Source organism: Podarcis raffonei, chromosome 5 (assembly GCF_027172205.1).
Source record: "Podarcis raffonei isolate rPodRaf1 chromosome 5, rPodRaf1.pri, whole genome shotgun sequence".
In the NCBI taxonomy this organism is placed as follows: domain Eukaryota; kingdom Metazoa; phylum Chordata; class Lepidosauria; order Squamata; family Lacertidae; genus Podarcis; species Podarcis raffonei.
Window position 1 is genome coordinate 1,764,805 of NC_070606.1, and position 17,172 is coordinate 1,781,976.

At 44.1% G+C, this 17,172-nt stretch overlaps 2 protein-coding genes across 3 annotated transcripts in view; one reads left to right on the top strand and one right to left on the bottom strand.

Moving 5' to 3' along the window:
• The window catches only part of MANSC1 (MANSC domain containing 1), a 292,156-nt gene that overhangs the window by 58,646 nt on the left and 216,338 nt on the right, over positions 1-17,172 (top strand). The window lies entirely within an intron of this gene.
• CDKN1B (cyclin dependent kinase inhibitor 1B) lies at positions 1,477-5,389 on the bottom strand. Of its 2 annotated transcripts, XM_053387535.1 has the most exons (3): positions 4,555-5,383; positions 3,373-3,506; positions 1,477-1,611 (listed from the first exon to the last, which is right to left on the bottom strand). In XM_053387535.1, exons 1-2 carry the CDS (start codon positions 5,051-5,053, stop codon positions 3,385-3,387), a joined length of 621 nt encoding a protein of 206 aa, XP_053243510.1. In that variant the 5' UTR covers positions 5,054-5,383; the 3' UTR covers positions 1,477-1,611; positions 3,373-3,384. The 2 variants fall into 2 exon arrangements, with proteins under 2 accessions (XP_053243510.1, XP_053243511.1); XM_053387536.1 differs by lacking the exon at positions 3,373-3,506 and having other exon boundaries at positions 4,555-5,389.

Consider the following 17,172-nt stretch of genomic DNA (forward strand, 5'->3'; position numbering starts at 1 on the left):
GACCTCCAGAACGAACTAAGTTCTTAACCCGAGGTACCACTGTGATGGTCATAGTACTGTCTACTTGCTATCTTTTAAACCTTGCAGAAGTTTGTGTATTTATTGGACTTGGCTTGCAGGGCTTAAGGAGGGGTTAACTCTTCCCTCCACTAACTGTTTCCCCAGTGTAAATCCCCCTTAGCTGCTCTTTGCCTTTTTAGAGAGAGGGACTCTGGCTGGACACACCTTTACCCATTGAAGAGGAGGAAAAATAGACCCAATGTATATATTTGGGAAGTGGCAGAAATCCCTTATTTTTTCAGGATTTATAAAACACACAACAAAAGTTAGTTAACATATATATATATATTTATATATGGCAGTTTTCTTTATTGATTGCTTGATGTAAAACAATATCAATTGGCAACTGTTTTCACACATTACAAAAAAATATTAAACTTGGCTCAGTCTGCAATCATTTAAGCACAGCCATATTAATTAACAAAACAAATCCCCCCCAATAAAAACTAAAAAAACACACCCTATCAAATAGAGCATTTACAAATGCACAAGACACAGGCCGCTTTGGCTTTATGGGAAAATATCTTCTAGATTAAAAAAAAATCTTTAACATAAATAAGTTAGTATAATTTCTCAGTGTCTTTACAAAGTTATGTACACAGGTACAATTCAAAACTTTATTTTTTAAACATACAGGCAATGTAAAAAATACTGTTTAAAGATGTAGTTTTCCTTTCATTTACCCAGCCATGAGTGAGATGAAGAAAGGTTGAAGTTCAGGGTTTTACTAATTTTCCTTCCATTCTATTCAGCTGATTTATTTATAAATTACTTTTGAAATCATTTATAGTAATATATTATAGGTGGCAAAAATAAAAAGAAATAGAATTGAACACTTGAAGGGTCCTGGAGCAGGAGCCTTTATGCTGCTACATAATGGAAACACAGTTCCCCCATAAAGTCTAGGGCACAACTCCATGGAACATTCTTCTGCACTTGCTGTGAGCTTGATGTCTTCCACAACTGCCATTCATTTTAGTGGGATTTAGCATAGGCAAACCTCCCACTGAAACATGCTCTGAATAAGTAGAAATTTCACCAGCAAATTCTATCAATCTGCTGTAGCCAGTGTTAACATTGATTTTTAGATTCCATTAATAGGGACAGTACATCTTTAAGAAATAAACACATATGCTGCTTCTCTTCTTACAAATCTCTGCTTTCTGGATCTTGGAAGCAGATTTTTGAACCCATCACCTTTTACCACCCCACCCTTTCCCAGAACAAACTAACCCCAAAGGGGGGGGCGCAAGGAGAGGTTTATGTGCTACATAATGTAGGAACTATATACACAGGTAGTAGAGTGAAGCAAATGAGGAAAAACTTAATTGCAGAATGCTACATCCAATGCTTTAAGAGGCAGCTCTTTTAAGAGTGCCCGACTTTAGTGTTATTAAATTATGGGTTTGTTTTGTTTCAGTGCGTGTACAAGTTCTCCACTGAGGAGAATCAGTGATATGTTTTCTTTCTTTTTTCATATATAAACTCTGCATCTTCCTTGCTTCATGAACTTGATGCCTTCAAAGAACAAGGAAATGAATGTTCTTAATTCTGAAATTAAAGAAGAGAGCGGGGATTAAGTCGGTGAAGACTACAATAGCTCATTTCATTATTAAGGGTACAAAAAGTCACAAATGGCTATCAAAACACACAGTTGGTCAACATTGTTGCTAGAGGTGGATCAAGGTTCTACTTTGCATGTGGGGCAGAAATCTGTGTACAACTAATCACTACTTGTTAAGTATAACTTGTCTCACCCAACCAACCAATTTTGTATGTGTTTTTTAATAGCCTATCCAATAGAACCATATTTGTTTGTCAGGTTAAACTCTGTTCTGTCAGATTCTGATAGAAGCCTCCAGATTCTTTTAAGAAACACCCATCACATGCCTGATTTCATCCTAGCTCAGACCACAGCTAGTCACAGATAGAAACACACACACACACACACACACACACACACACACACACCAGTGATGTCCATCAAGATAGGTCCCTACCTTCAAGAAACCTGCATTTATTTTGACAGAGGTGATGACAGCAGACAAGAAATCAGGGAGGGGAGACATGCACTGACTCTGTCTGCCCCAACCCTACTACAAACTCCACTCAAGGGAACAGTATTTTTCAAATCAAAAGTTGGCACGGCTACCTGTAGGTACATCTAAATTGTTGTGCGGCACTGCTAATTTTGGCTGTTTTCTGGGGATGGGGAAGCACTGAAAACAAAATAATTGCAAACTCCCAATTTCTTTAGTGCAATTTTTCTTTCAAATAACCAAATCAACAGAAACAATTGAATTTACACACTTGCCCCTGCTCGCCCAAACAGAATGGATTTCTTTAAAAGTATCTGGTTCCAAAGCTTAACCTTTCTACTCATTTGTAGGTCATGTTTGTCAACTTTCTTTACAATACTACTGCTCTAAAAACTCTACTCAGGGGCTGCATTTCCTATACTCTTGTCTCTTTAATTAAGAATTTTTATTCCCCAGGTAGCTTTGTGTCACTACTATTAAGACAAAGTTCTAAACTCATTTCACTATCAAGTTCTATTGAACTCAGTAGGGCTTACTTCTTCACGAAGAGTCGGACACGACTAAACGACTAAACAACAACAACAGGGCTTACTTCTGAGTAAAGAGTGTTGGGCTGCAAGCTTTTTAAGGATGGTAGACAAAAGTTTGCCACATCCAAAAGCCAAATTAGACTACATATTTGAGCTGAAGAAATACTTTATTTTAAAAGAAGGCAAAACCAGTATTTGCAGAGAATGGCCTTGCTTGAACATGTCCATTAATATTAAACCAGAACAACATTGTTCATTACAGTTAAGTGTAGAATAAGAATCAGTGGGGGGAAATTGAAATCTCTTTAGTACACTCATTAATTAATGTGGCTATCAGCTCAACAGTAAATACAAATGAAGCATGTGCAAATTTACTCAGAAGTAAGTCCTACAGAGTTTAATAAAGCTCTGCTTCCCAGTAAGCACGGATAGGATTAGAAACCCTAATTGGAAATATGTTCTTCAGGTTTTGGTTACTTTCTAATTAAACTGTAACTCCCACTGAAATCAATGAGTAAAAGTGGCATGGATCAGGCTGCAGGTGTGTTTTTAAGATTACAAAAAAAGACACACTAGAGTCCTGTTCTGATATTATCCCCTCAGCTTGACAAAATTGCCCTGACTAATTTGCAAAGGTTTACCAATAAGCTCAATCCACGGTACTGCGGTGCTCTCATAATGCATCCTTCATTTTCTGCCATCTGTAGAGATTTCACTAAATGCTATCAGGAAAGGAAACCCACCTAATAAACAATTTACGTTTGGTGCCGTCTTGGGCTGGATTTCTTGGGTGTTTGTTCCACTGAGCAGGCACTGGAAGAGTCTTCTGAAATAGCCTCTTCTGTGATGTTGGCTCTTTTGTTTCGAGGAGAGGAATCTAGGAGGGGTGGAGGGGGGAAGAAGCTTAATGTCAAAAATATTTTTGCTGCCGGATCTTGTACTAAATATGAAGGAGGCCGTCGAATGAAGTGGGTGGGAGAAAACACATCCCATAGGCCACTCCTTGAGTCATCTGCCATTTGCAGGAAAGATGGGGCAACAAAGTTGCATGCCTTGGTTATATGGTCTCTTTCACTATCTGCTGCATCAGAAAGAATACCAAGTTTTGCAGAGTTGGGTTGGTGGCAGGGGGAGCCCAGGCCATTTGATTAGGGAATCTGATGCCCAGCGAACCTTTCACCTCCCTATGAGGGTAGACAACCATTTTCAAGTCACTTATTTTAGAGTAGGCCCACTGGCTTCAGTTGAACTGCTCCAGAAAAAAATAGATGTGGCATTTGAAGCTCACTAGTAACCTTAATATCCCCAAGATTAAAACACCCCAGCCCCAAATATGTGGAAGTCAGTATCATCGATTTCAGTGGAACCACCTGGCCTGCCTGACAGCTTGGGTTGTGGTTTTTAGGTCAACTTATGCTTTGGAGTTGCCCTGCTGCTTTATGGGAGACTTTCCCTACACAACTATCCTGAGGACTGCAACCTTTAAAAAGCACAGCTAACACAAGTGCCTCAAATAACTGGTAATGTAAAGTGCATTGCCCTAAGCTCCTTGGAGGAAGGGCAGGATACAACCGATCAAGAATAAGTAAGTAGGGTGCACTTCCTAATAAAATCCATTTGGAAGCAAAGAGATGTCCTTTCCCTCAGCTAACTGCTTGGCTTGGCTTTAAAAAGAAGAAAACAAATCAACGGAGTCCCAGGAGTTAGCTTAATGAAGCCTCCATACTTCGAAGTACCGGTAGTTTAACTGCCAGGCGCTGGGAGCAAACAGAAAAGATTTCCCAGCGGCACCTGGCTGGCGGCTGCTGCTAGATGGACCTTTGGTCGGATCCTGCAACGCAGGTCACGGGCGGCTCTCTCCTCCTCAATGCAACCCCGAGCTGGCCTGTTTGCGTGAAGGAGAGAGGAGCAAGTGGGTACTTTACCGTCCGCAGCAGGTCGCTTCCTTGGCCCGGGGCTCTGGCGCCCTAGATCCGCGGCAGCGCCCGCCGCTCCCGTCTCTTGCTCCGGCCGCCGCGCGGCGTCCTCCTCCTCCTCCTCCTCGGCGGAGATTCCCTGAGCGCGCCGGAGCGCCGTCGCGGGGCCGCGGCCCTCCAAGCCCCCCCGGCGCGGCTGGCTGCCGGCCTTGGCGCGGCCTCGGCTCAGCCGGGGGGGTCTGCTGTAGAAGTCGGGCAGGGCGTCCTTGGCCACGGCTTGCCACTCGTACCTGCCGGGCAGGGGCTGGCAGCGCCCGAAGTCGAAGTTCCACTTGCTCCGGCCGGCCTCCTCCAGCGCGCGGCTGTGCTTCTCCAGCTCGCGGGCCAGCTGCTCGTGGTCCACCGGGCCGAAGAGGCTCCGGCAAGCCGACGGCTTCGGGTAGTCCGCCTGCCGGGCTTCCATCCTCTCCAGCGTCGGGCTCCCATTCGAGAGGCGGACGTTGGACATCGCCCGGAGCTGTCCCTGCCGCCCGCGCCGTCCCGCCAGCGAGATCCGGCGGCCGATCGGTCGATCCCGACGAGCCCCGCGCCCTGGCTCTTGCGCGAAGGGGGGGAGCGCAGCGGGCGGGTTTAAAAGCGGAGCCCGACCGAGATGAAGACTTCAAAACAAAAACACATCGAAGAGGCCCCCCCGCCCGCCCGCCCCCGAGCAGCAGCAGCAGCAGCGGCAGCAGCAGCAGCCCAGCAGCCCTTGCATAAGCCAGAGGCGGGGAAAGGCGGAGAGGAGGGGCGCGGGGGGGGGGCAAGCGGAATGTCTTATTGCGGACCAAGTGCACCAGCGGGGGGGGGGGAGAAGCAGATCGCGGAGGCGGCGGGGGGGGGGGGAGGGGAGCAGCAGCAGCGCCCGGACAAATAGCTGGGTGACGGGAGGCGAGGGCTGCCCGGGGATCCTGCGCTTTGGCCCAAAGCCTCGTCCCGATGTCAACGCTTCGCTCTGCGCGGGTGTTGGGCGGGGGGAGACGAGCCTTTTTTCCAGCCAGTGGCCCAATATGGCGATTGAAGGGAGGCGGACGGAGGAGAAGCTGATTGACACGGCCCGTCTATTTAAACGGAGGCGCCGCGCCATTGGCTCGAGGCTCGGGCGCCGCCCCGTCGCCGCGCGGGGCTCCGGCGGAGCGAGCGCCGCTTTGTGAAGGGGGCCGGGACGGAGGCGCCGCCGCCCGGCCGACGGGCTGCTGCTGGGCCGCCGGGGCGCCTTGGTCGCGCCGGGCCCCTGGGGGACTCCCGGCCGGGAGGGGCCTCTCGTCCTTCCCGCCCCCGAGCGGATCTTTCGAGGAAAGGTTTTCTTCTGTTCGGTTGGTTCATGAAATTTATACACCGCTGGATTGTAAAAGCACACGCAAGCAAACAAATCCCTCAAAGCGAGAAAACAATAAAATCGAGAGAAATTCACAGCTATACTTGAAAACATACAAACGCCAGAATGCTGGAACAGATTGAGATTTGGAAACAACAAATGAAAATACGTCTGTTGCAGCTCTTCGCCCTCCCTGTCTTGTGGGGAGCTGCTGCTTGGTGGTTTCCGACTGCAATTTTTCCTCCCCCCTAACAACTTAGAGCTGAATGGAATGGAAGGAACTTTAAAATGGGGGGAGGTGTAGACCTCCCCCTCCCCTCCCTTTTTTATCATTGAGTCCATACAGCTGAAACGAGATTATTTTATTATTATTTATTAAGCTTCTATACCACCCTTCATCCAAAGATCACAGGGTCGTTTACAGCAGGGGTAGGCAACCTAAGGCCCGGGGGCTGGATGCGGCCCAATCACCTTCTCAATCTGGCCCACAGATGGCCCAAGAAACAGCATGTTTTTACATGAGTAGAATGTGCCCTTTTATTTAAAATGCATCTCTGGGTTATTTGTGGGGCATAGGAATTCGTTCATTTCCCCCACCCCCACCCCCCAAAAAATACAGTATGGCCCACCACATGGTCTGAGGGATGGTGGACTGGCCCACAGCTGAAAAAGGTTGCTGGCCCCTGGTTTACAGCATAAAAATACAAAACAAAAAGACAAAATAGGTAATACAACAAAACTAAACAAACAGAAAAACCAATACACCAGTACGCGCACACACAAACACATTTTAAAGGCCCTAGGCTGTGTTATAGAGGAACATTTTCTCCTGGTGCCTAAATTACAGATTGGAGCCAAAGAAATGGGGAAAACCTGGCTGGGGAGGCACAAGACCCTCTTGCCTGAAGAGCCAGAGGCAGGGCAGAAGGCCGTTGTGTACCCTAGTAACTATGCTGCCTGTTAGATATTAGGTTATTTATTTATTTACTTGATTGAGGGGCAGCAGACCCCCTGCAACCCCTGGCTATGCCCATGACTGGATTCTCAATGCAGAGATAACTGCAGAAGAGGCTGCACATAGCAGCTCTGCATGAGTCACTGCTCTGCATCTTTCCTTCCAGTTGGAGGCACATTCAGAAGAGTGACCTTTGTAGACTCGAAAAGAAAAAATCAGGAGCTGAGTGAAGTGTGCTTCCAGGTTTTATTCAGAAAGAAAGTGAGCATCAGCTACCAGAAATTTGGGGGGACATTGATCTACAAGATGGCATGATGACTGGCACCCAAAAGTACTCTTAATTAAGCTTGTTCTCCAGTTAGGATGGAATATTGCTTCCGACTGTCTCTGCAAAATGCACACCATGCCTAGGGAATGTGCCACTCTGTAGAAAGGTGAACTGATGTGCTTGATGGTTGATGTATGTGTATAATTATTTGTTATTTATTTGTGGTGACTAGTTAGAATTTTGGCACATAACATTTATTCCAATAATCTGTAACATTTCTGGAGGGAATTTGTGTTCTATCAAAGATTTCCCCCCCCCCCATGTGCATGCAAGGTAATCTAATGAATGTAAATTGCCACCTGACTAAGAATGTCCCTTGAAAAGCAGAATATAAATGTGTTAAATAAATAAATAAAACCTGCCACAGTGTTGCTCCTTTCAGGTGAGGAGGAGAAAGGGAAAGCACCATTTGTGAAGAAAGGCAGTAGTTTCCCTAAGCAGTGGCTCATCCAAAGACAAAACAGGCAGACTCTTCTAAGTGCTAGTACAGTGGTACCTTGGGTTAAGAACTTACTTCATTCCAGAGGTCTGTTCTTAACCTGAAACTGTTCTTAACCTGATGCACCACTTTAGCTAATGGGGCCGCCTGCTGCTGCCACGCCGCCACTGTGCGATTTCTCATCCTGAAGCAAAGTTCTTAACCCGAGGTACTATTTCTGGGTTAGCAGAGTCTGTAACCCGAAGCGTCTGTAACCTGAAGTGTCTGTAACCCGAGATACCACTGTAATTCTGCTGTGTTTCTGCAATAGTGATTAGGAGGCAAGGCTGGAACAGTTGATCATTGCAGAGATGCAGCAGCCAACAAGGAATGGGTCCAAGTAGTTCCTATGACTATGAAGAAGGCAGCTGCAATTACCCCACCCTTCAAGGATTCTATCCAATCAAGGCAGAGGAGGGAGAAATTTTCCTGTTACAGTTTGACACTTCTTCTTCTTCTTCTTCCTGGCACAGTGAAATTATATATTTCTCCCCTTGTTGAAACCAGAGTTTAGTGAGTGGAGCAGAAAAGTTGTTCAGATGGAGCTGATCCAGAGGTTAATGATCACACACATTTGCACACAATCGTTTGCAGAAGGAAATATCAGTTTGTCACCCAAGTTTGCTATTGGTCGGAAAGCTTCATTCACACATGGATTGCTGTACACTTGGGTTTGGTTCACACATGCATGCTCTATTCTTGTAGTATACAACATTAAGTACGTAGTCTTTTCTATGTGTGGACAGGCCATCATAGATATAAAAGCACTTGCACATTTCCCTTAAGACTACTACTTATACCTGCTTTTCAATGAAGTCGTTTAAAGCATTCAACAGCCATCATTAAATGAGTTCTCAAATATAAAGAAATCATATGATGAACATATATACATGAAAAGCCAGGCCTTGATTTTTGGCTGTGGAATATGCGAACCAACTCCATTAAAAGGCATTGCTGTGAACCGCCCTTTTTATGCTGTGAACCACCCTAAGATCTTTGGATCTCAGTATACAAATGTATTTAATTGATGATGATGATGATGATGATGATGATGATGATGTGAGAAGGAAAGGACATTCCATTTGTAGTGTTATATTTGTGATGGTGCCTTCACACAGGTAAGTCATCATTCAGTGTTGTAAGTCTTGTAAGCCTGGAGTTGCAGCCAATCACAGCTTCCTGAGGAATATACTTCGTCTTTGCAAACATGTGCTTGTCTGTCAGCATATTGCACCACTGCTCAGAGACCTACACTGACTGGGGGGTTTGTTCCAGGCCGTATTCAAGAGTTACTATTGGTATGTGAAGCCCTTAATAGTTTGAGACCAGTTATTTCAAAAACTACCTAACCACCCAACCACTTCAGTCTGAGGAACTGGCGCTTTCACAAGTACCACATAATGTTTGTTCCACAACAGCAATGAATTGATTCTTCATATCAGAGGCAGATTTAGGGTAGCACAATTGGTTCGCCTGCATTGGGCCCTGATCTGAGAGGACACTGCAGGGGGTGCCTCAAGAAGGACAAACAACAGAAGGCGAGAGGCAGGGGGCACCGAATTTTGGTGTTGCACAGGGTGCTGCTGAAATGTGAAAGTCCAAAGTCTGCAATTGTTCATATGTGACAGCAATAACGCTTTGGAACTTCCTGCCCATTGATATTCAGCAGTTGCCTTCATTGTACTGTTTCCAGCACCTGCTAAAAACTTATTTGTTTAAGCAAGTCAACCCAGACATGTAAATCTGATTTTTTCAGTAATTTTAATGCATATTTTATGTAAGCCACTTAGAGGTTTTGATGGTGTATAAATCCTGTGAAATATGTGTGTGTGTGGCAATCAGATGCCTTTGTTACCAGGCAATAATGAATAAGGTCCTGGAGGGGCTGAGCACCAGGCATGATAATTTTTGTTTCATCTGCACAGGAAAGAGAGAGAAGAAAGGTGGATCAACAGACCCCAAGGTCTCGGATGGACTGACTGGTGATTTTGCAGTTGCATACAAGCCACACTTGCACGCAGGCACCCACCCACCCTTGAGGAGGGTCGGGGGGGTGAGAAATGTCCCTATTTTCACCCAAGGAATGTTGGAGGGCATGGGTTTGTGGAATGCTCTTCCTAAGGAGCTTCTTCTGGCACCTTCATGATACATCCTTAGGTGCCAGGCAAAAATGTTCCTCTTCAACCAGGCCTTGGGCTAATTAAATTTCTATGACCTTTTAAATGTGTTTGTTGGGGAATATTGTTTTGTTTTTAATCTATTTATTTTGTGCTTTTATCCTGTATTTTTATCTTGTGAAACATCTTGAGGTCTTTTGATGAAGAGTGGTCTATAAATCTAATAAATAATAATAACTTTACAAAATCCTGGGAGATAGGTTAGGATTGCAACCTTGGCTTTCGTATGAGGAAGGAGTGGAAGGGTTCATGGTGTCAGTATGAATCCTCAGTAAACACCAACCTGTGAGGAAGCTCACTGAACACAAGTGAGGCTTACGCATCTAAGTCTAAGTAAGCACACCATAATAAGGGCATGTTAAGACTGGTTCAAGTCTTGGAGCTGGACACATACCCAGTGCCTTGGCCAAAGCCTACTTAATCTGTAATGAATAAAGTTGTGGTCTATTTCAACCCAATACTAACCTTGTGTGTCTTATTTCTCTGGTGGGTCCCTCGCTGGGATACAGGCATCCTGCTTATGGGAACGCAAATGACAGGGTCAGATGATTGCCAGGTGGCTTGCTGCACCCACCTGTCCCTTGCACAGTGACAGGCTCTTGGGAACTGCTGCAAGGACTACAGCAGTGATGGACCTTGGGGTCTCAAATTTCAGCCGCACCCGGTTCGATGCCAAAATTCAGTGAGGCCCCACCGCCCAGGCCTCTTGCCTTTCATTCTACATCACAGTTGCGCTCCACACCCAGGGAGACCAAACCGGTTGCACTCCCCTAAATCCACCTCTGGCTACAGAGCTGATCCAGCAGGCTTGAAGTCCCCAAACGTGGACACACATGATGACAGGGAGGTGTAGGTTGGGCGAAATGGCCTCATGAGCCACTTCCTTGTTTTGCATGTGAGCCAGAGGTTCCCCACCCTTGCAGAACATGGGCAAGACAGGTTGCTCACTGGGGCAATATGGTTTGAGCACATAACACCAGTCCTGGCCAATTAGTTTCCAGGCCCAATTCGAAGTGCTGGTTTTGATTTATAAACCCTTAAATGGCTCAGGGCGGCAGTACCTCACACCATATGAACCTGGACCCTGCAATCATCACTTGTGAGAATCCTCTGTGGGAGATCTGGATGGAGGCAGCATGAGAAGGGACCTTTTCTGTGGTGGCTCCCCATTTCTGGAATGCTCTCCCCAGGGAGCCTTGCTTGGCAACCTCATTATATATCTTTAGGCACCAGGCAAAAACATTCCTCTATTACCAGGTCTTTGGCTTTTAACTATCTGTAACCTTTTAGAAGTAGGTGCTATGTTTTAAATGTACCAGTATTTCTCTTTCTTCTTGTTTTTAATGTATCTTAATGTATCTATGTAGAGTTTGTTGTCTGTTTGTTGGTTTGGTTTTATGTCGCTTTGAGTTGCCCTGGGCAGCATGTAATAAATACTACTACTAATAATAATAACAACAACATGGTCCTCCTCTCTCCCAACATCTCTGTGAGGTAAGCTAGGCTGAGTGAAAGTGGTTCGCGGAGATTTGCCCAGTGAAGTTCATGGCTGAGGGGGATTTTCAGGTTACTTAATTGCCGTGTCTCTTTTTTTGTTACAAATATCTTATTTACAAATATATTTTTTAATTGCCAAATAATGCTTTAACATATTTTGTTTACAACATCTGCTTAATTTTTTTCTTCTTCAATCAAATATTTTAGTTCAAATATTCTGGCCACCAGAAATACTCTTGAGATATTTCTACAATATGCAAATTAACATAACATATATTTGTTTTAGTTTTTATTTCCTAAATATGTCAAATAAGCAAACTACATCAGGTGCCAATAAATTTAGGTGACTGGCTGGGTATTGTTCTGACTCAAAAGTTTCCCAGTTGAACACATCACTGTTTAATAGTATTGTACTGAATTCTTTCTGACAATGAAGAAGTGCTGTAATCTAGAGAAAGGTTTGCTGCTTAACTTTTTAAAAGAAAAAAAAAGAAAAAAGCATTTGACATTTTTGCATCTCTTCAAAGTACTTGTATTTTTAATACCCAAGTTTCTGCAAGCCAACATAGCCTTCAACACACTATTCTTGGAGGCCTCTTTGCACACATAGTTGTTACTGCATCAATTTGCTATAATTTTACTTCATCCAGTCAGAAGATATATATGTTTCTAACCTGATTTTAGGTTGAGATTGTTCACTTTGGAATCTAGTGAGTTCTCTTTCCTCTGAAACCATCTTGTGAGCATTTTTCCTTCAGAAAGGTATAAAGCACCAGGCCAGCGAGAGTGGCTGGGGAAAGGCAGTAGCGACCTTGCTATGATCTAAAGTGTTTTGTTTTATTGTCAGCCACCCCCATCCCTGTAGAACATAGTGAGTGATTGGGGGGCTAGGAGTGCACAGGCAGAGGTGTAAAATCTCCAAATATCACAGCAGCGCCATCCTCTTGTGCAACGAGGACATGACAACCAAGTGAGATGCAGAAGGGAACTGATAAACAATATGAAGGAGACACAGAGTGCTTGACATTGTTCTAAACTCTGGCTGGAAATAAGCAGCAGTTTGATCCCGTCCTCTCAAATACCTCCTCCCAGCCCTGCAAGTCAAGCGTTTTGCACGAATATTCTCCCTCCTTTTCTATAACTTTCCCTATAATTATATGTTTATTTATACCCTGCCTTTTCCTCCGACAGACTCAAGGCAGCTTACATATAAAATAGGGACACCTAAAGCATACAGGGCAGTGGCACGGGGGAATCAATCATTTTAAAAAATTAAACATTAATAGGATTAAAACTATATATGAATGTAAAATATCTATTAAAAACATACAAAAAACCCACCTTGCACACTGATTTCTCTTGGAGGAGAAAGTGAATGAAAGGAAGAGAAAGGCCATGTCATCTGCAGCTCAGTTAAGTGAAAGATTGGGTCTGAGTCCATTATTAGTTTCAGTAAATCCAAGAAATCTGCCTAAACTCAGCATAGTTCAGCATAGTTGTGGAGGGCAGGGGTAGGTCAGTTGGAACAGTCCAGCACACAGGCAGGAGGGAAGAGAGAATCTGGGCACAATCTGGCAAGCAGTTCTCCTGCGTAAGCCCATTGATATGAGCTCTTACTACTGCTGCTGCTGCTTCTTTCAGTTGGGAAGGTGCCTATTGACTGGCAGGGGCAGATGCAGAAGAAGACAGCGATGAATCGGAGCTCCTGTATCTTTGCTAGAAGGAAGTGCAGGAGCCATGTCTTTTTTTGGCATCAGGGCACCATAGATGCCAGTTTTTCCTCACTGAGCTCCTTTACCTGGAATGTAAACTTTGGCCACCTCTTATCTTAACGCTAGAAAAAGCTTCCCCAAGAGATTTCTGCTGTTTGGAAGCACAGGAACTGTCCGTTGTCAAGAAGCACCTGCTTTTAAGCCTTCAACAGCTGCTTGATTGGGAGATAATTAGACTTTTAAAAAATGTGATCTAAACCAGAAAGCCTATCTGCAAAATTTTTGAAAATGTAAACACCACCATTAAGGCCTACACCGAGGTGAGGAGAAAGAGCGGAGCTACAGTTTGCTCACTGACACCTCCAGCTTCCAAGCTAGGTCTAGAATCTCATCCAAACTCTCCAATCACATTGCTTCTGGGGTGGGATGTTGATGCTATAAAATCTTTCTCCCCGTGCCTTGTAACTGAAGAGTCTCACAATGCAAGAAAGTCTTGTGAATGCAGCTACCTAGCTATCTAAGCTGTTGCAATTCCTTCACTGCTGCCTAGAGTACCTACCTTGGCTATTGTGATTTCCTCACTGCTGTCTTTTAGGCGATCATTTAATTCCTTCATTAATCCTTACTTTTACATTTTAACTTTAAAGGTGGTTAGCACAGAACCTCCTGGATCTACCTGTCTGACATCTGGCCGGGTTAATCCTTACCTGGGGGGCTACTATGTCTGCAGGTTTCATGCACCTATGTGAAGAAAAGCCAAAAAGTTACAGCCGGTTTAGTTTCCCAATAAAAAGTCAATGTGAAGGCCGAAGTTTTGGTATTTCAAATATTGGTTCAGATTCAAGGTCTGAGGTTAGCGCCCCACCTCCCGTCACCATGCAATCCAAACCAAATAGGGGCCTGATCCGAAGCATCTAAGAGGACCCCAAAGTGTGTGGGGATTGTCATTGCCCTAGTTTGAAGTACCATTTTGTATTCCAGGATTGCCCAGGTCCTTCAACCTGGAAGACAGAGGACTGTTCTGGTCAGTGCACAACCAATAATAATAATAATAATAATAATAATAATAATAATAATAATAATTTATACCCCACCCATCTGGAGTGAGCCCCACTTAATTACTTAGGGCTTACTCTCAGGTAAGTGGGATTAAGACTGGAGCCTTATTCATCTTGTCAAATTCAGTGAGACATTTCTAAGTGCTTCAGCTCACACTTATGGACAGAGTTTAATTTGCTGCATTTAGAAGTAACATTTATGCAACTTGATGGTAGCGTCTAAAAGAGTAAGTCTTGCCCCATTCCCATCACACGCATAGATTCCTTCCACTTCCTGATTTTTGGGAAATTTAGTTTCCCATGCTGTTTCAACCAGGCAGTCTATGGTTGCTGTTGACCAACATTTGCCTTCAAGCCAGATCACAGCCACGGTATACATTTAAAGTACACAGCTTCCCCAAAAGAGTCCTGGGAATGTACAGTTCTCAGCACTCTTAACAAATTCCCAAGGTTATTTGGAGGAATCCATGTGCTATAACCCAGATTCAGAAATCAGCTTAATACTGTGCTTTTTGTCTAATCCTGCTTTGAAGACAAGCAAGAGCTACTCCTAACTAGGGTGTAAAGAAGGTTATTATCACATGCAAATAAGAGGAAGAGTGAACAACCACACAGTACACTCTTAATAGCCAAACTATGGTTTTGCAATGACGTATAAGCTGGGCCTGAGTTATGAACCAGGAAGTCCTTGGTTCAAATCTTGCCTTAGTCATGAACACCCTAGTTGGCCTTGGGTGCAGTTCACATTTGCAATATAATAGGGGGATAATGCTACTTTGCTTTCTTACAAGGTTCTTGTAATGATTACTGAGATAATATACGTGGAATACTGTGTACAGACTCTATTATGTAAATCCTTAGTATTATTATGAGGAGTGGAATGTTGCACATTCTTTAAACGTACACTGCCAAAGCACTTTCTGAAAGATGTGGGCAATACATTTATGAGTGCTTATAATATTGCTTTCCTTAGATTTCTTGAGGATACCACTGCATTACTTGAGGACTGTCCTGGTTCCTAAGACCCCATGTGAATGACAAGTGTATTTCATTACTGTTAGTGGAGACCAGCCCACATTAGTAATTTCAGTTGTGGCTGTTTGCATAGCAAGGCACCATAGCTAAAACTAATCAATGGTGTAATACATTCACAGATTCATGATGAAAATACATGTGTCAGATGAGACAACACTGGTCCCAGCACAGCAAATACCTCCTTATCCCTGTTATGTTATTTACACTGGAAATCGGGCTCCCCCCTCCCCGCCACTACACACATATATACATGATTTAGCATGGGGTAGAGGAAATTCTGATTTATGGCTGTGAAGGGACTATAGAATCATAGAATCATAGAGTTGGAAGAGACCACAAGGGCCATCGAGTCCAACCCCCTGCCAAGTAGGAAACACCATCAGAGCACTCCTGACATATGGTTGTCAAGCCTCTGCTTAAAGACCTCCAAAGAAGGAGACTCCACCACACTCCTTGGCAGCAAATTCCACTGTCAAACAGCTCTTACTGTCAGGAAGTTCTTCCTAATGTTTAGGTGGAATCTTCTTTCTTGTAGTTTGGATCCATTGCTCTGTGTCCGCTTCTCTGGAGCAGCAGAAAACAACCTTTCTCCCTCCTCTATGTGACATCCTTTTATACTGAAAGGACTGAAAGCCTGGAAACTCTATGCATCCATGGTGCATCCAGAAAAGCCAGGATCCCTGAGGTAAAAGTTCCTGCATCATTTCCATTGCTGCCGCCACATGGCAAAGTGTAAGGGCCTCATCAGCACCCAGATCTGGAGTTGTCTAGGGAACATCCAGGAACCATGCTGGATTATCTTCAGGAACAGATTCTGAGACTGGGTCTACTTTATTCTACACAGAATGATTGTGCTGCATTTAAGGGTCTGGCCTTTTTGGGTCAGAAATGTCTTCATTTCAAATCCTTTAAATTAAGATGTCTGGAAAAGATTGCTACAACTTTTCTTTCTTTCTGAAGCATTGTAAAAATGTTTTCCCCCTGTACTGCATTATAACTCTAAGAAAGGGGGGAAACTTACTGCAGTACCACACAATTAAACACTTGCCCACTCCATGATCTGGGTAAACAAGTTTCTCAGAGAGTTAGATTACATCCAGCCAGGATGACTCTGCGTTTGTTTTTCTACTGCCAAACTTGGAACCTTCCTGGGAAGGGGTTGTTATTTTCTGCCAGTATTTTCCCAAGTTCAGTTCTTGAGGTTCCCAACTGATGACATGCTCTGAATGCAATGCTTTTTTGGCACAGGATGTACATCTGTGAAAGGGACACTGGCCCTGGTTTTAAGAGCCATTCATTAAATAAAAACACCCAGTGTCATATGTTATGTTTCCCTGAAATGTTTAAAGTCTTTAGTGCATGAAATTAGACAATGGCTGTAAATATTCTTCCCCTAGAATTCAAAGACTAGCTTCCAACAATTTTGGAAGAGGTTGTAGTTTTATTTCTCTTTGGAAATTAAAAGGGCAGGTTTTTCTTCCTTCCTTCCTTTATTCCTTTCAGTAAAACACATATTTGGGTGAAGAAAGAAGACTGAAGATTTTCTGTGTGGCTCAGTTTGAACCATAGATAAGCCATTTATTGCTAGTACATACAGTGGTACCTCGGGTTACATACGCTTCAGGTTAGAGACTCCGCTAACCCAGGGTTAAGAACTTTGCTTCAGGACGAGAACAGAAATCGCACGGCGGTGGCAGCGGGAGGCCCCATTAGCTAAAGTGGTACTTCAGGTTAAGAAGTGTTTCAGGTTAAGAATGGACCTCCAGAACAAATTAAGTACTTAACCCGAGGTACCACTGTATTGACTTGTACCTGTGCTGTTACCAGTTCTTGAACACAGGAAGGGAGAGGCCTAGGCTAAACCCTTCTCCAGGAGGTATTAGTTTTCTATGTCCAGGGAACTATTTTCAGTAGGCGAAACATTCAGACACATGATCTCCCACTTCATTCTGCTGATAGTATAAATTGTAATTTGTAAAAACTATCATTCCAACACTTCCTTTGCTTTCACTGCCTCTGCCCCCACCCCA

Coding starts and splice junctions, on each gene's coding strand:
- CDKN1B (XM_053387535.1), bottom strand. CDS start 5,053: ATGTCCAACGTCCGCCTCTCGAATGGGAGCCCGACGCTGGAGAGGATG. Junction 3,507..4,554: donor GAAGCGACCTGCTGCGGACG/GTAAAGTACCCA, acceptor CACCCCTCCTAG/ATTCCTCTCCTCGAAACAAA.